General features: G+C 41.9%; 1 protein-coding gene across 1 annotated transcript; it reads right to left on the minus strand.

The window, feature by feature from the left end:
* Positions 1 to 16,875: 16,875 nt before the first annotated feature.
* LOC113461998 lies at positions 16,876 to 18,470 on the minus strand (the record flags this gene model as incomplete). Its single annotated transcript, XM_039119086.1, has 3 exons — positions 17,798 to 18,470; positions 17,591 to 17,721; positions 16,876 to 17,123 (listed from the first exon to the last, which is right to left on the minus strand). Coding segments are annotated over exons 1-3 (1,052 nt in total), but the record flags the coding sequence as incomplete, so codon positions are not given.
* Between the last annotated feature and the right edge of the window lie 2,988 nt (positions 18,471 to 21,458).

A 21,458-nucleotide genomic window follows, 5' to 3' on the forward strand; every position in this document is an offset into this window, starting at 1 on the left:
AGCCCTTCGGCAGCTCAATTTCCTGAATTTGTGCAAGAACAAGTAAATGCTGCTCAAACACAATTCCGACCGGGTAATGATCCATATTCTACCACTTACAACCCGGGATGGCGCAACCATCCGAATTTCTCTTGGAAGCAGCAGACTTCCAATACCTCCCAGCCTTATTCCCAAAACTTTCAACCATTCCAGAATGTTCATCCGAACCGTCCTCCTACTCACTATTCACAATTTCAACATATCCCTCCTCCAGCACCCCAAAGAGATATGGCTTTTGAGAAAAAAGTTTTGACTGCCCTTCAAGGATTCGAAGCCAATACACAATTGTTGCACTCCCATATCCAGTCTATTGCCAAATTAGAAACCCAGCTAGGGCAGCTAGCGAGTGCACTAAATAAGAGAGAGGAAGGCAAGCTTCCAAGCCAACCAGTGAGTAACCCGAGAGGGCAGTACATGGCTCAAGAGACTCACCCAAATGATGTTCACCATGAACAAGCTAATGCCATGACTACCTTAAGAAGCGGACGCGTAGTGGACAATAAGGTTAGAGAAAAAGAAAATAAGGAAAATGAAGATAGGAGTGTGACTGTGCCTAAAGAGAACCCATCTAGTCCAGTATCGACCACACCTCTTACACCAAAGGCCCCTTTTTCTCAATGTCTGAAAGCACCTTCTCCCTTTGGCATGAAAGAAACTTCATTGGAAGAAATAATGGAGGTCTTCAAACAAGTCAAAATCAACCTCCCTCTTCTTGATGCCATAAAACAAGTTCCATCGTATGCCAAATTTCTCAAAGACCTTTGTATCCAGAAACGAAAATCTAGGACACATGTGCCTAAAAAAGTCTTCCTAACTGAACAAGTGAGCTCCATCCTCCAGCACAAAACCCCTCCTAAGTTTAAGGATCCTGGTGCACCTACCATCTCTTGTGTGGTAGGAGACAATTCTATTGATCGAGCACTATTAGATTTAGGGGCAAGTGTTAACCTTCTTCCTTATTCAGTCTACGAGAAGTTCGGATTAGGTGAATTGAAGCCTACTTCGGTGTCCCTACAATTAGCTGATCGATCTGTTAAAATACCACGAGGAACAATTGAAGACGTCCTAGTCAAGGTAGACAAATTTTATTTCTCAGTCGATTTCATCGTCCTTGATATGGAACCTGTGCCGAACCTTAAGAAACAGATCCCTATGATTCTTGGTCGTCCCTTCCTAGCTACAGCCAATGCGTGTATTAACTGTAGAACTGGGATGATGGATATATCTTTTGGGAACATGAAAGTCAAACTGAATGTATTCCATGCCTCTGATCAACCTGCAAGGAAAGATGAGTGCTTCCTAGTTGACAAAATGGACGATCTTGTAGAAGAAGCCCTTCCCTATATTCTGGCAGATGACCCTTTGGAAGCATGTTTAGCCCATTTTGACATTGATAACTTTGATTTAGACAAGGCCATAGAAGAAGTCAATGTCCTGCTCGACAATCCGTCTTCCACGAATTCTCATCCTTGGCGAATCCGATATGAGCCTCTTCCTACCCTTTCTAGTGCGCCACAGTGCCCCTCCATTGAGTCCCCTCCCAAACTTGAGTTAAAGCCACTCCCGTTAACCCTGAAGTATGCTTTTCTAGGGCCAAAAGATACCCTACCTGTAATCATCGCGGCTGACCTATCTGACAAACAGAAAAGTCGACTTTTGAGCGTGCTAGGAGAACACAAACATGCAATTGGATGGTCTGTAATCGATCTGAAGGGGATTGACCCATCTATTTGCATGCATCGAATTCACCTAGAAGAAGATGTGAAACCTACCCGTGAAATGCAAAGGAGACTTAATCCAAACATGAAAGAGGTAGTCAAGAAGGAAGTAGTGAAGTTGCTAGATGTTGGAATCATTTACCCTATCTCTGATAGCAATTGGGTGAGTCCGACTCAAGTAGTACCAAAGAAGTCGGGCATTCTGTGGTTGAAAATGCAGAAGGAGAGTTGATGCCCACACGCACGACCACTAGCTGGCGTGTTTGCATTGACTATAGAAAGCTTAACTCCATGACTAGGAAGGACCATTTTTCTTTGCCTTTTATTGACCAAATATTAGAAAGGCTAGCCGGTCAGGATTTCTACTGTTTCTTAGATGGTTATTCTGGATATAACCAAGTGGCCGTGTATCCCAATGATCAAGAGAAAACCACTTTCACATGTCCATTTGGGACATTTGCGTATAGAAGAATGCCATTTGGACTCTGCAATGCACCCGCGACATTTCAACGATACATGATGGCAATTTTTTCTGACATGGTAGAAAAATTTTTGGAAGTATTCATGGATGATTTTTCAGTTTTTGGCCCCTCATTTGATGATTGTCTCACTAATTTAGCCCTGGTTCTGAAAAGATGTAAGGAGACCAATCTATTGCTGAGTTGGGAAAAGAGCCATTTCATGGTTCAAGAGGGTATAGTCTTGGGACACATTGTGTCCAAAAGAGGTATTGAGGCAGATAAAGCAAAAGTTTATCTTATTTCTAATCTTCCTCCACCCAAATCTATGAAACAAATCCGTTCTTTTCTTGGCCATGCTGGTTTTTACCGTCGCTTCATTAAAGATTTCAGCAAAATCTCTAGGCCCTTGTGCAATCTCCTTGCCAAGGATGCACCCTTTGTCTTTGATGAAGCATGTAAAGAGGCCTTTGAAAAACTCCGATCTAAGTTGTCTACAGCACCTGTCATACAACCTCCCAATTGGACCCTTCCATTTGAACTTATGTGTGACGCTTCTGACTATGCCATTGGGGCGGTTTTAGGGCAACGACTAGATAAGTTACCTCACATCATCTACTACACTAGTAAGACACTCTCAGATGCACAATTGAATTACTCCACTACTGAGAAAGAATTACTAGCTGTAGTATTTGCTCTGGACAAGTTTCGGTCCTATCTCTTAGGGTCCAAGGTTATTATGTTCACTGATCATTCTGCTCTCCGGTACCTCCTTTCAAAGAAGGACACCAAGCCTCACCTAATTCGATGGATTCTGTTGTTACAAGAATTTAATCTAGAAATTCGTGATAAGAAAGGTACCACAAATGTTGTAGCAGACCATTTGTCTAGAATCCTTCTCGAGCCTCCTCATAACATTTCACCACTTCATGACTCCTTTCCAGATGAACAATTGTTTGAGGTACAATAAGTGAAAATACCATGGTTTGCCAACATAGTGAACTATCTTGCCGTAGGACAAATTCCCGACCATTGGTCCAAACAGGACAAGGATCGATTCTTTTCGCAAGTTAAGTTCTACTTTTGGGATGACCCCAATCTATTCAAGTACTGTCCTGATCAAGTAATCCGTCGATGTGTGCCGAAATGTGAATTTCAGAGTATTCTTGATTTTTGTCATACCCAAGCCTGCAGGGGACATTTTGGGGGTAAAAAAACTGCAGCTAAGGTCTTACAAAGTAAATTTTTATTGGTCCTCCTTGTTCAAAGATGCTCACAAATTTTGCCAGACTTGTGAGCGATGCCAACGAATGGGTACAATCACCCGTAGAGATATGATGCCACTTAACCCCATTTTAATTGTAGAAATTTTTGATGTCTGGGGTATTGACTTCATGGGCCCTTTCCTACGTTCTTTTGGTTTTGAGTACATTCTTGTCGGGGTAGATTATGTCTCGAAGTGGGTAGAAGCTGTTGCCACTAGGACTAATGATCACAAGGTTGTAGTTAAGTTCTTATAAACAAATATATTTAGTCGCTTTGGTACACCCCGAGCTATCATTAGTGATGGGGGATCACATTTCTGCAACCGATCTTTTGAAGCTTTAGTTCGCAAATATTCAATCACCCACAAAGTTGCCATCCCGTACCATCCCCAAACAAGTGGACAAGTTAAAATTTCCAATAGGGAGATAAAACACATCTTAGAAAAAACAATACGTCCCGATAGGAAAGATTGGTCTCAGAGGTTAAATGATTCTCTCTAGGCCTACCGTACTGCCTATAAGACTCCTATTGGCATGTCTCCTTATCGACTGATTTTTGGTAAAGCTTGCCACTTACCGGTAGAACTTGAGCATAGAGCTTTTTGAGCCATTAAAAAGTTTAACTTTGATATGGCAGCAGTTGGTTCTAACTGGAAACTTCAACTGAATGAGCTTGAAGAGTTACGCAATGAGGTGTATGAAAATGCTAAAATATACAAGGCAAGGACTAAGGCTTTTCATGACAAATACATTAACCGTAAGTCTTTCGAGCCTAATCAAAAGGTTTGGCTATTCAATTCTAAATTGCGTCTCTTCCCTGGTAAACTTCGCTCTAGGTGGGATGGTCCCTTTTTAGTTAGGAAGGTTTTTCCTCATGGTGCGGTAGAAATTCAGAACATCAGTGATGGTCGTGTCTTGAACGTCAATGGTCAAAGATTGAAACCTTACATAGAATGTGTTGTAGATGGACAGTTGATTGAATCCCTTGATTTGATGGATCCTATTTATCGAGATAATTAAGAACGTACTGCGTCTGGCTGAAGACGTTAAACTTAGAGCTTGTTGGGAGGCAACCCAATTTTCATAGGTTATTTTTGCACATTTTCTTGTCGCATTTTTTTTTCAGAAATCCACATATTACTGATGCAACTACGGTACAATGCTTCTATCCTCCATATGCATCATATTTTCGTCCAACATAAAATAACGTAAAATAAAAAATTATAATAATATAATATTAAAAAAAAATATTGAGGACAATGTCTGATCTAGGTTGAGGGGTATGGGAGTGGAAAATTTTTCGAAATTTTTGATTTTGTGAATAAGTTTTTTCGAATTTTTCTTTTATCTCAAAAAAAAATCTAATTTTTATGCCTTAGTGCTAAAATGATAAACACACGAAGTATATAAAATCTAAAAAAGCCCAATGACTAGTCAGGAGTAAGACAATTTGAGTTCTTTTCATTAAAAGTTCTTTTAGTGAGTTGTAAGATAATTTTTACTTCGAATTTCACAACACACATGGCCTGCACTTCTAAGGGTTAGGTTCAACATTATATTGTTAAGTCTGGTAGCAACCTTGAGTCCTGATGAATCATACTTATCTAATTCACTATTATCTTATTATAAAAAATAAAAATAAAAAAAAAGTGAATTTAGTCAGGTACATCAAAAAGGGCTACCTATCGCCAAAGATCAGCGGGCTTGTAATGATGAACCCGAGCATAGGTCCGTAGGAGAGTCTTGATGCCCAACACCTTATGCCATCTGGTGTGGGAGTTGTTGACTGAATGCTCGCTACACGGAGGAATCATTACAAGAGTAAAAGTGCATAATTTATTTATAAATACAAATAAATAAATAAATAAAAATATTGAAAAAAAAGAGAAAATAATATTGACCTTGAAAAAGACGAGAGTGTGAAAGCCGTCGTTCTAAAAATTCGAGTAAACTGGAATATTACAGATAAAGCCCATGAGGTATTAAAGTAAACATCCACAACTCTCGGAATCCTGCAAGATAGGATGATTTTGAATCAGTGATTAGGTCTTATCTGACCAATTCTTGGAAACTACTAGCTTTAGCAGTATTTTGGAGAATCTAGAGCCTTAGCTTGTGTATGGTCCAGATATCACCGAGCACCCAAGTATAAATAAACCTTACAACTCTCTAATGGAAGCTTAATAATCTCAACTTGAATTGCATCTTGACCTAGGATTTGGGCTGACTTAGTAATAGAAACTTTGTGTGCTTTTGAAATTTTTAGCACTTATGCATTTGAAATTAGATTTTATAAAGCAACAAAACAAATTCTTAGGTAGAGACAGCAGTTTGTGGGTATCTGAGCCGGAAACCCTCACGAGACAAAACTCGTCCACTAGGGCCACCTAGGAGTTTAAAGCCTCATTGCATACGGTAAATGCAATCGCGATTCCTGCGAAAGTAAGTTTTTATTTTGCTCGAGGACTAGCAAAATGTAGGTTTGGGGGTGTGATAAGTGCTAAATAATGAATAAACTTATCTATTTTACCTAGCACTTATTATTATTTTTATGTACATATTTTTAAATTTAAACATAAAAAAATATATTTTCCTTCAACATTGCATTCTAATAATTTATCAAAAGTAATTCAGGATTGTTTGATTTTGGGTCGAATTCAACGTATGCAGGACGGGTCGAACCCATCATTTATCTGGCTCATAACCATGAAGACTGATCACACTAGAGCACATGTGGCAGCTATCCCGAGTGACACATGCCTATATGCCAAAGTACATGGGATTTCAAAAGGAGGATCATGAACACTTGGATGGCAGGATTACTTTGCAAACAAATTATCCATCTAATCCTTCCACGTATTAGAGTTCCCTCAAGTTCCTTTCTCAGGCGGGATAAGCCTCTCATGCACCCACATCCAAGTCCCAGACGCCCATTCTCTTCGTCATAGACATCATCCCACAATCCATTCACGGACATCTCCCAGCTCGTTCCCAACATCTTCCCACACCCAACCCAAACACAACCCCTGTTCCGCATCCAAGCACCGTACGTGTCTTCCTCCCAAGACTTCCCAGCCGCAACATTCTTCCCAGCATTTGGATTAACTTCATCGTCCTTCTCTTCCGACTTGATCCCATGAAATCCCCAACATCCCAGCATCCTCATCCTCTTCCCATCGTATCTTCACAACTGTCTCCACTCCCCAGCCTATCCACGGATAAGCTCCATCTTCTCTTCATCACAGATCAGAGCCATAATCTTCTTCCGAATTCGTTTCATCCATATCCCGCTGCAAGCCAGGATAGCTCCCGTATCCCATGAACAAAACCAATCCAGCCGTATGAACCACTCCTCCCAGCTTTTGATCTCTTCTTCCTTCGGAATAGAGTATCAGCCTATTCACTTGATCCTCTTCTTCGGATCAAGCCGGTCACCTCTTCCCAAATTCCCTCGCGGCCGTGTTTATCTTCCACGTCACCTCCTCCCAGATTTTGTCCGCATCACCCAAAGATCTCTTCCCATCCCGTGAGCATCAAAGGATCTCGTTTCAGTCGATTCCCAGACTTCATCCTCCCGAGTCCCGAGCTTCACGGCAACCAAACGCATCCTCCCCTGTTTCGGAAACAGAACAAAGTCATCTTCATCCCGTTCGGATTGGTTCTATCTCCCCGGATCACATCCACAACCACTCCTTTCTAGCATAGAATCCATGCACTCTCTGTGAATGAAATTCCAACCGTCCGCAAGGAGTGCACGAGTTTCCAGCAGAACAAAACTCAGCCGAATCAAGCTCCACACATATAGAACAAGTCAATGTCCTTCTGCAACAAATCCGCAGCGTCCACCGTTCGCATGCATCCCGTGTTCTCGCCAGCAGGAAAATCAAGCTTCAGCAGTCACGGATAGGCTCAAATCCTCATCCACCGCGTCCAAGGATCAAGGGATAGAAGTCATCTGCCTTATCCCGCTTTTGTTCATCTTAATCCTTCATTCGGAACAGAGGAGAGAGGGAGAGATTGCAGCCTATAAAAGGATGGAGCTTCACACGGAGAAAGCGCAAGCTTGGAGAGGCCGACTTCCCACAGAAATAGAAGGAGGGAGAGAAGTTTGGGCATTTCGGGAATAACTTCCCATATAAAAAAATAATGAAGTGTTGAGAAGGAGTTTTCGATGGGAGTCACCAGAGGAAGAAAAGAAGAAATAGAAGCTCTCGGCGCTGCCACTGTTTAACTCTTCATGGAAGGCTGATCTTCTCTCCAGGGCTGGATGCAGCCCTAACAAAGGGACACGGGTTTTATGTATTTAATTTTATATTCTTGGAGTTGTATGAATCCTCTTACTCTTAAATGAATATTTTTCTTTCATCTCATATTTAATCTCCGTGACTTTAAATATGATGTTCGTACAACTGTTTTTCATGATCACTGAGTAAGTATAAAGATAATCCATGCTTAAGCAAGATGCAGTGTCCTACTACCTTATTTTAGGGTAGACATTTTATACCTACTGAAGATGGATTTTTCTGAAATTACTTTAGTGAATTGTTTTATTTGAATACTTATTAGGCTTGTAGCCAATTTGCATGTTAATCTAAGAACGAATTAAAATACAAATAACCCTTGTTCCGATGTTAGTGGTGAATTTCTTGCCCTAGGTTCTCTCATCTGACATATTTTAATTGCATTAAATTGCTTAGTTTAATAGTCTTCATAAATTTCCTTTTTCAAATATTTTTAAGAAAACAACTGTACCCCAATCCCTGTGGATCGATATCCGTAATCACTATCCTACCTGATACGTGCTATTGCGTGGTCTTTAAAATTGACTATCAATTGGAAGTAACAAAGATAAATATGATAAATATGGGCTGAGGAATAGGTGACTATGGAATTGATGTGGAATTATGCTTTGGTATAGAAACTTTGCTCTGGTACCAATTGACGGCGTAGGGGAAGGATTTGGGATGTGGTGCGGCCTCTATATGCTGCAGAAAATCAATCACCCTATTTTTCCTCGAATGAAGACTATGGCTTATGTTGTGGAACGGTGGAAGGATGGGATTAGGGCCTGCAATTTAGATCTGAAACTTAAGGACTTGGGTGTTAAGGGATTTAGGGCTTGGGCGTGATGGAAGTTGGCGGGTGGAAGAAAGAACAATGGAGATGCTGCGGTTTGGATGCTAACGAGATAACTATGGGCTGAATTGAAGAGTCTCACCTCTATCTTAAACTCAATAATTTTCCGGCGTCTCACCGAGGAAGAAGAAAACTTTGGAGTCTCACCAAAGGAGGAAAAAGAAGCCTCGTGCCTCTCAATCTCAAGAGCAATTGAAAACCAAATAAATTCTGTCTTTATTCTTCAACGTCCACCTTTTAAATAGATGGGGCGTTGGAACATAATAAGAAATTAATCTCATGACAAAACTTAGATTAAGACTTATGACTAAACTCAAATACTAAGGGCTAAAGAACTTCTAACCAAAGTCGGAGTGGACCAAGTCAAAGCGCTCAATAGCCTTCACGCCTTAGTCACTGACACGTGAAGGAGTCCTAGTGCAAATAGAATTCCTTTCAAACGGACCAAGTCCTCTTTTCACACTACATAACGTGGACCCCTCGATGTCACTGGGCAATCAATTATATGGACTCAATTCAGCAAACTACAACTCACTTTAAGACCCAATGTGACAAGACAAACAAATCAAAAGCATACCTTAACTTCATGTGCACGGCCTAAGTCTTCAAGTGCCCTGCTCCTGCATCAATTTCATTCTTCTAAACTCTCACAACGCTGTTATTTGAAGAGGAACATTGTGAAGTTGGCCTTATGAATTCTACATTACCACTGACCCCTATTTATGGCCATGCCAACATATAGTATTATTAAGTCATTAGTCTTCAGAAACCACCAAATCACTGGGAAACAGACATTTAGCGTTCTTTTCCCTTTTGTTTTTCTGGAAAGTCAATTAAATATGGAGGAGTTTCTGCTCGTATGCTGACTATTGGCTTTACTAATTGCCACTATACAACAGTAGGTGAATCTAAACTACCATCCTTCATGCCCAAAACCTGCATGAGAAGATTCCTAGTTCCAGGCCGTAAATAGCACTCTCACTATTTATAAACAAAGAGAATATATAAAGTTATAAACAGCTATTTTCTGAAAGGTTAATGTCACTTGTAGTTAAGGACCTCAATCAGAAAAATATATGAATATAATCTACAAAACCTGACGATGAATAACAAATAACAGAAAGAAGTGAGCGGGGTATTGAGGTGATCATTTGCTGCCCAAAAACCATAGAAACCTCAGCATATGAGGCTAGCACCAGCTAACGATGGTCCCAAGATACAAAAATCCAATGTTTGCAACTCTCTGTCCCTCCTTTATATGCACGATGTTATGGATTGTTATAAGTCACAGTATCAAGCCTGTATCAGAACCTTACCAGCAGGGCATGGTATATTTCTCCCTTGTACCAACACACAGTAGTACAGTGTTAGAGTTGGCATATCACATTTCCCCGTGAGTATGGGGACATATAGAACCCCATACTGTACCACTACAAAACCAAGTTAGTGTGGTGCCCCCATGCCAGCCAGAATGGTCAGTAGCCCCTATTAATTAATGTATTTTATAAGCTTGGACTCTAGGATTCAAATTATAAGAAACTAGACGAGCTAATCAATAAATGATTTAGAGAATTCCTATATTAGATTCTATACATCAGTGTTGGAGGTGCAACAGTTCTGACATTATGAATCATGATATTAAGCTTTGTTAGGATACACATCAGTTACATGGGAAGTCACCAGCAAATGAAAATAGAAGATCAAATGATTTTGTTTGTTAAGAGCCCATGCCATGTAATCATGCATATCAAACTTCTTGTAAAGTTCCACACATCACTACACAGACTCACATCCAGAAGACATCCACATGATAATTAAGGTATGCATTGTTTCTCGCATGCACGTACTAACATATCATAGTGACCTAAACCAGCTTGTTAGTCAAAGGCCTACGCGATATATACGAGCAAATTGATCACCCAACTAATAGGTCATATCTTACGAAATCATCAATCAAAGTCTTATGTGCCGAAGTTACTCAGTGTTGGTTGTCTCTGCAAATATGCATCATATCACATTACATATGGATACAAATTATTTCCCAATGTCAAGCCCATACAGGATCTTCTCAAGTTTGGCTATAAGATAGTAAGGTAACTAAAGGCTTGTACAAATTTTTGGATTAGTTTGGCGAATTTAGTCAAATTATTCGTATACTTAACTGCATGTGAGGAGATACCAACAAACATTTTAAGTAATTTACATAATGCTGGTCACCTGATCATCAAGCCGTAAACAATGTGTTCATCTATTGGTTGGTCCATCCCATGGTTTTATTGGTCATGTAAATTATCAAGCAGCACATATGATGATGGTTTCAAGCAGTAAAATGTTACCACTTTTCTTCCAGCTCAAATCCACTAGTCCGAGAGTTCGAAATAAGAATGGATCTTTTAATCAAGGTTTTACTAATAGACAACAAGCCGTTTGGGTCAAAGTAATGCCACATCCGCTAATGATAAAGCAGGAAGCACTACAGATTCCACGGTACCAGGCACCGTACCGGTTGTCTGGCGGAACGAGTCAGTATGGGCCCGCGTCGGGCCCATACCGACACAGTAGAAGAGACGGGAGAGAGGAACAACAAGAGAGAGAAAGCGGAGGAAGGGAGGTCGGCGTTGGTGTGGGTGGCACGACTTCACATAAAAATTGCAATTTTTTTTACGGCCGAGCCTCTATTTTGAATGAAATAGAAGTTCAGCCGCAGCCTTCACCACCCGCGCCAGCGCCGGCCTTCGCCGCCCTCCCACCCCCACTCGCTCTCTTTTCTTCTCTTTCCTTCTCCTTCTTTGCGAGGCATTTCGAATTCTTTGCCGAGACATAGCCCCTATTGCGAAAGAAGGGCTTAAGTTTTTTTTCCTTTCATCGATGACTCATGCCTCTTAAATTGAGGAACATAGCCCCTATTTATAATATTAGTGAGTTCCCCCTTTTACAATTTGGGTTGGACTCCTCTAGTTCGAATAGGACTGGGTATTCTAAAATAAATATAACTAATAAAAATATTTTAGAAAAGGCTAAAATTTAGAAATATTCTAGAAAAAGCTAAAATTCTTAAGGAGGTAGATCTCAACTTTTACATCAACTCTACCTTCTATCACTCTGCCTGATTTTTCTCGAATAAAGGGTTACGCTTGGTTAAAGTTTTATCTGAAAAGAAAACTTTCGATTTGACCAATCCGTTTCAGGGCTTAAACAGTACTCTTCACCCTAATTCAACCTTCTAGTTGTACATCTTGAAAAGCTATCCAATTTAAAAAAAAAAAGATTATATCAATTGGGCATCATATGATTAAGGTATAGCCTTCAGAAGTTTAACATGCGACTCGGCTTCTCAATGTGGCAGATCTCGCTCCTAAATCCTATCCATCCCTGTTCGTAGTAGTGAAAATAATCCACATCGAGTCTGATGATCCTCCTGAATACTCGTAGTGGTCAAAGTATTCTACATCGAGTTTGGTGATCCTTTTGAATACTCGAAATAGCCAAAGTGGTCAATATCGAATCTGAGGATCCTCCTAGATCAGATCTTCGCCAAGTCCAATGCGCATAACCATCTGCCACAGGTCAAGGATGGCTAGAGCCCAAACCCTTGGAGATCTAATAGCTACCATCTATTACTAGAAAACTAAACATCTCCGAGAAGGCTGCAACCACCATCAACCTTCAAGGTCAACAATTTAGAAAGTATTATTAGTTCATCATGGATCTCACCAAACAAGATATTTCTTGAGAGATCTATGATGGTGTTAAGAGGTGGCTACTACCTACGCAGCTCAGAGCATCTTACAAGTAGAATTTTGCTGCCAGCATATTCGGATAGGCCTCTTCACAGCCATATTATCAGCCAAAAGATACTTCTCAGAGCTAGAGCTTCAACAAGAGATCCGAGAGTGCTTCTAACCCGATGCACGTTTCTTATGGGATGAACATATAAGACTAAAATGCCGCTCGGTTAGAGGGGTGGGCTGATGTGCCTCCTAACTATACTGATGATCCAGATATCTACGAGAGGCATCCCATTCGATCCGATTTTAAATATCGGTATGTATGTTGTACTTTAAATGCATGCAATTGATTGTATTATTTTATAATTTTTACGTTATTACTTGATTTGAGATATTTTATATTGTTCTTTGTAGCATGCAATATCTCACTAATTATTTTATGATATGTATCATTTTAAAACAATAAGATGCATCATTTATGTTAAATTGAGATCATAGATACATTAAAAAAATCAAAAACCATAACAAAATTTCAGAAAATATCAAAAAAATATCAAATTAGACTTAACATCATTGAAAAAGTCCAAAAAGAATGATTACCAATTAAAAATTCTTGAAAACTCAAAAAAAATAAGCTTGTCGATACGGAACCAACATGCCCTACCCGTACCGATACATGATACGGTATCGAACCAGTACCGGTACTAGCCACCGACCTGTACGGATCCCGGTGCTGGTTTGGCGAACCTTGCCTTCGATGTTAGTGCACGAGAAGAAGATGACCTTATCCGTTCCCTGCCTCTTCAGAGTAAAGCTCCCGAATTGGGCTGCCTTGAGCATAGTTTCTTCATGCAGACAAGCTTGCCTTACCATTTTTCAGTCCTACGAGCTACAGGTAGTCCTTATTGTTGTGCTCGTAGTCTCAGTGGAGATTGTAGAACTTGCTCATATCTTTCTGGGCTGTTGACTTCATCTTTCGAGGTCATTTCATGTAGCCTCGATTTTGTATTTCCATCAGGATCTACATACGGGAGGTGTTAAGAGGTGTGTACCACTAAAATCTCCGAGGTGGACTTCTCGGTCGATAGGAATTCTCCTTGTTCCTCTCAGGCCTTTTGTTAGGGCCTGTCCCTGGCTGACCCTCACTGAGCTGCCATAGCCTCCTCCTAAACCTACTTATTCTTCTTTTTACAGGGCCTGTCCCTGGTTGACCCTCGCTGAGCTGCCATAGCCTCCTTTGTGTTGACGTACTTCTCGGCTCGGGCGAGAAGCTCGGCATAATCCCTCGGAAACCTCTTCTTCAAGGAAAAAAAGAACCAAGATGACTTCAACCCACTCTTCAGAGCAAACATCGCGATCGAGTGGTCCAGGTTGCAGATCTCCAAAGTAGCCACGTTAAAACAGTTAATGTACTCTCGAAGGGACTTGCCCTCTTACTGCTTGACAGCGAAAGGCTCTCTGATCCTCTTCTCTGCTTCCGACTGCTCATGAAGTGGGCCATAAACATCCGACTGAACTTCTTAAAAGGGTGAACAAATTTCAGCTAGAGCCCGGTTGTACCATAACCGACCTGTTTTTCGAAGGATAGCCAGAAGAGTCTACATAGTACTGAATCGGTGGCTCATTGGAGTATCATGAGAGCTTTGAAGATCTCTAGGTGATCCAAAGGGTCGGAAGTTCTGTCATACGTCTCGAGCTATGGCATTTTGAATCAAGGCGGGAGAGACTCTTCCATGATCTTCATCGAGCACGGAGGCTCGATGGTGAAATTGACATCATTCCTAAGCTCAACATGGTGATGCCTCAAAGCTTCGAGACGACAATTCATCTCCTCGATCTTGCAATCGAGATCGCCCTTCGTCATAGAGATCCTATCTGATTGGCAGAGGGATGAATGGCCTGGTTTCGATCCTTCCCAAGACTGTGAGCTCGGTGACCAACGCCTCTTCTCTTGTCCTAGGCTCCAAAGACATGGGGCCTGCTCCGAGCTCCGAGGGTCGGAACGATGCCTAGGGTCAACGGACCCATGGCCAACCAACAAGCAACTGGCGGCCGACAACGGCAAAACTAGTCCAAAGTAGGAGTTTTCGACCCCTTTAAACATAAAAAAGAGCATCTCGACGGCCGAAATCTCGACCATGGCCATAAGCCATCGTAGGGCACCAGAGAGAGCCCTAGGCGACAAGCGCTAGCGGCGAAACAATCCAGAAACAAGGTTTGGCCAGTCAAAACAAGGGAAACAAAGCTTTGCCCCTTCTCGGTCAAAATCCGGTGAACACCGGCCTAATCGTGGCTCCCAACGACCCCAGAAGAAAGAAAGAAAATCTCAAGGGGGTCGGCCGGTCGGGTCCTTGTTTTTCAGCGAGGAATGGCCACAGCGGCGGCACGATGGCAACCGAGATTCAAGGAAGAAAATCGAAGAAAATGCCCACAGTGAACTCCGACTACGGCCGGAACTCCGGTGGGGTGAAGAGAGGATGGGGAGGAGCCTCTAAATAGGCTCGGCCATGACCGAAATTAGACGTGGAGTCGGATTCCATTCGGCAAGATCGGGAGGAAGAAGACTCCCATCGGGAGTCCTCTTCTCCCCAAGCACGTGCGCAGCATGTGCCGATTTCTTCTTCTTTTTCTTTTTTTTTTCTGGGACTAAATTCATCTGGGTAAGGCCCAATTCACTTAAAGGGTCGTGTTCTACAATTTTACTTGTTGAAATATAGCTTGAGAATAAATTGTCCATTAATTCATTAGTAACAAAGTTTTGAAAAGTTGTTCCCACGCAAACTTTCAAGTTAGCATAACACTCCCAGATCCAGAAAGCTGGTGCTTTGTTTCTTTCACCAACTTCTCTAATTTCAGATTTCACTGGAAAATCTTGTCTTCTTTACCATGTCAAAACTCTACAGAATGGTGGTTTTTTCTTATTATTTTAGAGTAGATGGAACAACCAAAATTAATCATTTTACACATGTATATGGGATTAAATCCTTCCATAGGAATGATGGCCATAATCAACTATAACCGAATACCTCCATATGGTTAGAAACATAAGCGAGACTTTGTAGGAACCGAGTACCTCCATATGGTGATGTCCTGTTATTTTGCTACTTCGATTAGGAAGGTAACAGCAAATTCTTCAATAATATATTTTTTTTGTAAAGGAAATTTTTTCATCTAATTTTTTCACCATAACCGTATATTCATATATATAATCATGACACAGTTCAAATTTTTCGTGGCTGCTCTTGGATAGAAAAATGTGAAGCCACTAAACAGAGTCATATAAATTGTAACCTACAACCCTGAGTACTTCTAAAGCTTTTGTTTTCCAAACTTTGTAGGATTACTAAGTTTTTTATATGTCAGTGGATGGAACTTATATCCACGCCATATACAGTACCAGCTGAAAGTGGTATATATAACGAATAGGGCACATTGTTAGAAACAAGGTTCGCGGTACCGAGCGTACTGACGTACCGACGTACCAGTCGGCTCCGGTAACGGTACGGTACCGGTGCCGAACCGAGCCGAACCGATACCGTACCGATAGAGCACATTCGGCCTGCTTTCGACCCCATCGTCGTTTTTTTTTTTTTGGAGTTCTTTCACTTTTGGATATTTTATTGATGTTTTTATGTTTAGGTTTAAGGTTAAAACTAGATGATGCAACTTATTACTTCCAAATGATTCAAATAATGAGATGAAGAACATAAAATATCTTCAAATTAAGATACAATCAATTACATACATTTAAAGCACTCTTGGATATCTAAACTCGGGTCGAGTGGCGATGCTTCTCGTCAATATCTGAATCATCAGCATAATATGGAGGCTGATCAACCCATCCCTCTAACCAAGCGGCATTGTAGTCTTATATGCTCAATCCTCGAGGAATGCGTGTCGGGTCATAAAACTCTCGGATCTCTCGCTGAAGCTCTGACTCTGAGAGATGTCTTGATAAGGGACCCATCCGAATATGCCGACACCAAAATCCGACCCGTAAGACCCTCCAGGCTGCGCAGGGTAGTAGCCACCGGAAGATGACTCCGATGCACCATATCCATAGGCTAGCTGAGGCCGCGGATAATAGGAAGACTCGAAACTTGATACATCAATGGATCCGACTCCACATGGGAGGTCATCTGCAGCTGCATCCTGGCCTCCTGAACGACCTCGAGGAGCTCTTCTTCGATATGCAATGGTATCTGACCAGCCTATATCAGACGGCCTACCGTGGTCCGTATCTTGTGTAGCATGCGTAAACTGAGATTCACCGGTGTATCGAAAACCTCCCTCCGGCTGTGTCTCATAAGTAGTACCATACTGTCCTCCACTCCCTCCATGGCTAGTAGATCCATCACCACCAGAACTTTCATCGCTGCTGGTCCAAGTCTTCTCGACACTCTCCATTGGGGCCCTTTCCTTTCCTTTTCTCGTTTGCTGGGATTGACGTCCTCCTGATCGAGTCGACTAGGTACTAGAGCGTCCTTGTCCTCGCATTAAAGGATCATCTCTCTGAATGGGAGTATCGTACCAGTCATGCGCTGACTGGCTCCCCTCTAGCCATGTCCTATTAGCTGTAGGAGTGCGTGAAATGTTGCGCTCAGCCCATTGCTGTGGATCGACCGTAGCCTCGGTGGCTTTGATGCTGGCTGGTCGTCGAGGCGATCCTGGCTCATCAAGCTCGGGCTCCTGCTGCTGGACCGCAAGCCAGTCGAGCATAGGATTATCATTTGTAAAAGTCCTATAGATGGGATCTGCATACTTGAGCTCCACTTCCTCCTGAATGCATTTTAGCCTCAACCGCAGATTGTAATGCACATAAACTAGGTCATTGAGGCGCTTTTGTATCAAACGGTTCCTTTGTTTGCTGTGGATGAGGGCGAAGGTGGACCAGTTGTGCTCACAACCACTCGAGAAGATCATTTGGGAGAGGATCCAGATAGCTATCCGCTTAAGATTTTTTGCGGATCCGCCAAAATGAATCCACCATTCAGCTGCAAAAATATTGAAGATAATTACATTTTACATATATGATGGCCTCATAGTTGAAAATAATTCAGCTGCAAAAATGTCTTGCAGATTTATATTGTACCTAGATTCATAGTTGTCTTGCTCACGACAGCTGGTCGCTGTCCAAAGCTGTGGCTGCCCTCTCTAAATAATTTGGTCTGTGAAAAGAAGCTTGTTGCAGTATGTCAATAATATAAGATCCGATATATTTACTTATGCTACTAAATCATAGTTACCTCTTCTATACATGACGCGGCGACTTCTGGATCAGGCTTCATCTTATAAATAACATTACGCAAAGCATGAAGAAGTTCATCATCCATACCAATTCCACTCTCGTATTGAAACCGGAGATTCAGGTAGTATGCTGCACATAGATGACACCATCTTAGTATAATTATACAAATATATCAATCAGTATAATTATCAATATTATCGCTTACCTGCTAGATGCAATTTCCTACCCATTTGGGCTCCCCACCGCCGCTCAATGATGTCGATGTACTCCTGGGCATGGGCTACATCTGCCTCCATGATCTGAGCCTTTGCCTTCTCCATTATGTGATACAAAAAGTCCATCTGGGGATACCTCTCGCTATCCACGGCCCGCAGCACTTCATATAATGGTTTGATAGCCTTGACCATCGCATTGGCCCACTGCCAGAATGACTGCCTGCTTACCAAGTCTTCCATCCTGCTTCCTTCAGTGCTGGCCTGGGCATATCTACTTTCCTGCCACTCGGGACTGACAAACATCTGATGTAGGGCTTTTTTCTTCTCGATAAGGCTATCAAGTGCAATGTAATTCGTAGCAAACCGTGTGACTCCTGGTCTAAGAATTTCTCCTCCTGCATACTTTTCCATTAATGAAATAACCCAAGTATGGCCATAAATATACCTGATGATGCGTTGGGCTATCTCCACCGTATGTTGCACCCTACGGATCTTTCCAATGTCCATCAGGATGAGGTCGATGCAATGTGCAACACATGGGGTCCAAAAAATTTGTGGTCGCCGCTCCATCAAGACCTGCCCGGCCAACTTATATTGCGGCCCGTTATCAGTGATGACCTGCACGATATTCTCCTCTCCAATCTGATCAATCACCTCCTCCATAAGTCTAAGGATGTATGAGACGTTGTGCACCTTATCCGAAGCATCAACTGACTTGTGGAAGAAGGTTTTCGTATCACAGTATGTCAGAAAGTTGATGATGATCCGCTTTGTCGGACCGGTCCAACCATCACACATCAGAGTGAGCCCATATGTGGGCCACTTGCTCTTATATGAGCCAATCCAATTCTGTAGCTCCTCCTTATTGTTGTCAAGAAGCTTACCGTAGATGTTCTTCGGGCCTGGAGGATCGACATCGGAACCGGCAGACTGTATGGCAGAAATGGCAGACTTGTAGTATATATTGTCTGCAGCATTTGCTGGAATGTGGCTGAAGTGGAACCAGGATCCAATAGCTCGCCACATATCCTTCTTCTTCTCCTTCTTCCACATTGTGTCTACCCTTTGCTGCTTCGAATCTCTCTTGGGGAAGGCATACGAATCTACATCATGGATTGACGCACCTGATGGAATCCCTCCGGAAGACTTCTTTCGGCCACCAAAACCACCCAGGATAGATGCAATGTCTGCTTCCTTTGCCCTCGCCCTCCCTGACTGAGGTTGTCCTTTGAAACTCTGGATCTTATCTGCTTCCACCAGAACCGGCGCCCGACTCGAAAAATGAGAGCCCAAATCGAGCCTGATGCCTCGCCACCTCCTCTTGCTGCCACCGATCATGCAGACTCGCCCGCATGGCAGCCTGGATCTGTGTCGCCTCCTCATCTGGACTCTCGACCTCCTGTGACTCTATCAAGTGATAGGAAGGTGCTTCTGCAGCTTGGCGTTCCACCTCCGCTTTTTGCTTGGCAGCCCTCTCCTTGCTTGCTTTGATCTCAGCGAGGTTTTTCCTCATCAGCTGATGGGTGCTCGGTGGGCACTCCGAGCACGCAGATATCTCACGAGAATTACCGGCTAAGTGCTGCTTTAATCTGGTTACCCCTCCTCCCTTGAAGCACTTGTGGAAATAATTGCACTGAAACAGGTGCCGTTCACTAAGCATCTTCCCATGCTCCCAGCCAATATTACGCTCTTGGGGTTGCCCTCTCCTTGATGGCTCCATTCCTACGACCACATTAATTTTTTTCAATTTCTATTTTTTTAATTAAAAATTAATTTTTAAATTTTTTAATTAAATTATAAATTATATAAATTCTGTAAAAACAAAAGTTAATGTCACCATTAATATCGTCCATATATCGACAACATATAAAAAATTCAAGACGAAATGGAATCATTGAATAATTTCCTCTTTTTTGGCAATTTTTGACTTAATTTTTTTAAGCAATTTAAATGAAATATTTGAAAAACAATGTAGGGGAAAGAAATTTTACCTTATTTAGTTTTTGCTGGATTTTTTTTTAAGAAAAACGACACTCTCCGACCCTTCTAAATTTTTTTCATGTCTTTGTCTTTGCCTTTCTCTTCTTTTCCTCCTTTCTCTCTGCCTTTCCTTCACCTAAGCTGACGGATTTGGCTTTAGCATTTGTTCGGCTTTTATAGCCAGTCGTTGAGGCACTGTGGCACATTAAAAAGTGCCACATTTTGCCGCACCGGCACTTTCGAAGTGCCGCACAAAGTGGCACTTTGAAAGTGCCACAATGTGGCACATTCAAAGTGCTTGGCACTAATTTTAAACATCGAACCGGTGCGAACCGGTTCGATGTGCGAACCGAGCCGGTTCGCACCGATTCGAGCTTATACCGATGCGAACCGCTCGGTTCGCACCAGTTCGAACATGTACCGGTGCGAACCGGTTCGAACATGTACCGGTGCGAACCGGTTCGCACCGGTACAAATCATATACCGAACGGTTCCAACCCAAATTGGGTCAGAACCATTTTATACCCCTGTACCGGACCGGTGCCAGTCGGTACCGGTCCGGTACGTGCTGAACCGACTGGTACAGGTCGGTTCAACAGACCATGGTTAGAAATATATGATTATCATAATGGCAGTAACAAATATGAGAACATTTAATGTTATCAAACCACTAAGATTCAATTTTCAGAAATATGGAAGAATATGGAAACAAATAAGTCTCATATTCCTATTCTTTTAGAGATGTTTGCGACAATCATTTGGTTTAAATGTGCTCTAACAGAGCATCAATGGCATTGAGGGAAGTTTCTATTATCGCAACAGTATAACTATAATATGAACATTAAGAAAAATCAGAAAAAGTATATTCAAGTAACGGTGGTCCTAATGACACTTAAACACAAACCACCAGAAATTCATGTACCAGTTTTTATCCCATCAGCTCCAAGAGGATTAAAAGAAGGACTCAACTCCTTGCTTTCCCATTTTCAGAACATCCTCCGGCGAAAGGATTTTAGTGTACCACACATTATTCACAAATGACCTGGATTAGGAGCTAAAAAAGTCAGATAAAGAAGACAATGCATAAGACAAAGCACTCTAGCGACATAACAGAAAATTTGCCTTAAACTATATTAAATACTAGGGGCGGATGGAAAAGATAAATACTATTCATTATTTTATTTATCTATTGCTTATGTAAACTATGCTAAAAGATCCATATAAAAGAGATGCAATTATATAACAATATATCAAAATTTAACTGAACCATTTATTTGATCTTATCCATTCTCTCTCTTCTCTCTTCATCACGCCTAAGGGATATATGGCGCCTTCTTTCATGGCCTTTGGATCATCATCAACCCTTGATGAATGGATAAGGTTGGTTCCTATTTTTCTTGCGTGAGAAGAAGTGAAGAAAGGGAAGAGTACGGCGCATTTTCATGAAGAGGTGCTTAGGGAATCAAGCGCCACATCATAAGCGCTTGATCTTATCCTAACCACTTTTGATACGCCTCTCCCTATTTTTGTGGCGCCTTCTCTCCTCTTATCACGCCCCATCTGAAGGATGTGTGGATGGGATGCATCCTTTGGTGATGCATCCCCACGCCATCTATAAATAGGAATGCTCCCGGTGTTTTCTAATCCATCGGAAATCAATCCAACTCTCTC

This window comes from Phoenix dactylifera, unplaced genomic scaffold (genome assembly GCF_009389715.1).
Source record: "Phoenix dactylifera cultivar Barhee BC4 unplaced genomic scaffold, palm_55x_up_171113_PBpolish2nd_filt_p 000487F, whole genome shotgun sequence".
NCBI lineage: Eukaryota > Viridiplantae > Streptophyta > Magnoliopsida > Arecales > Arecaceae > Phoenix > Phoenix dactylifera.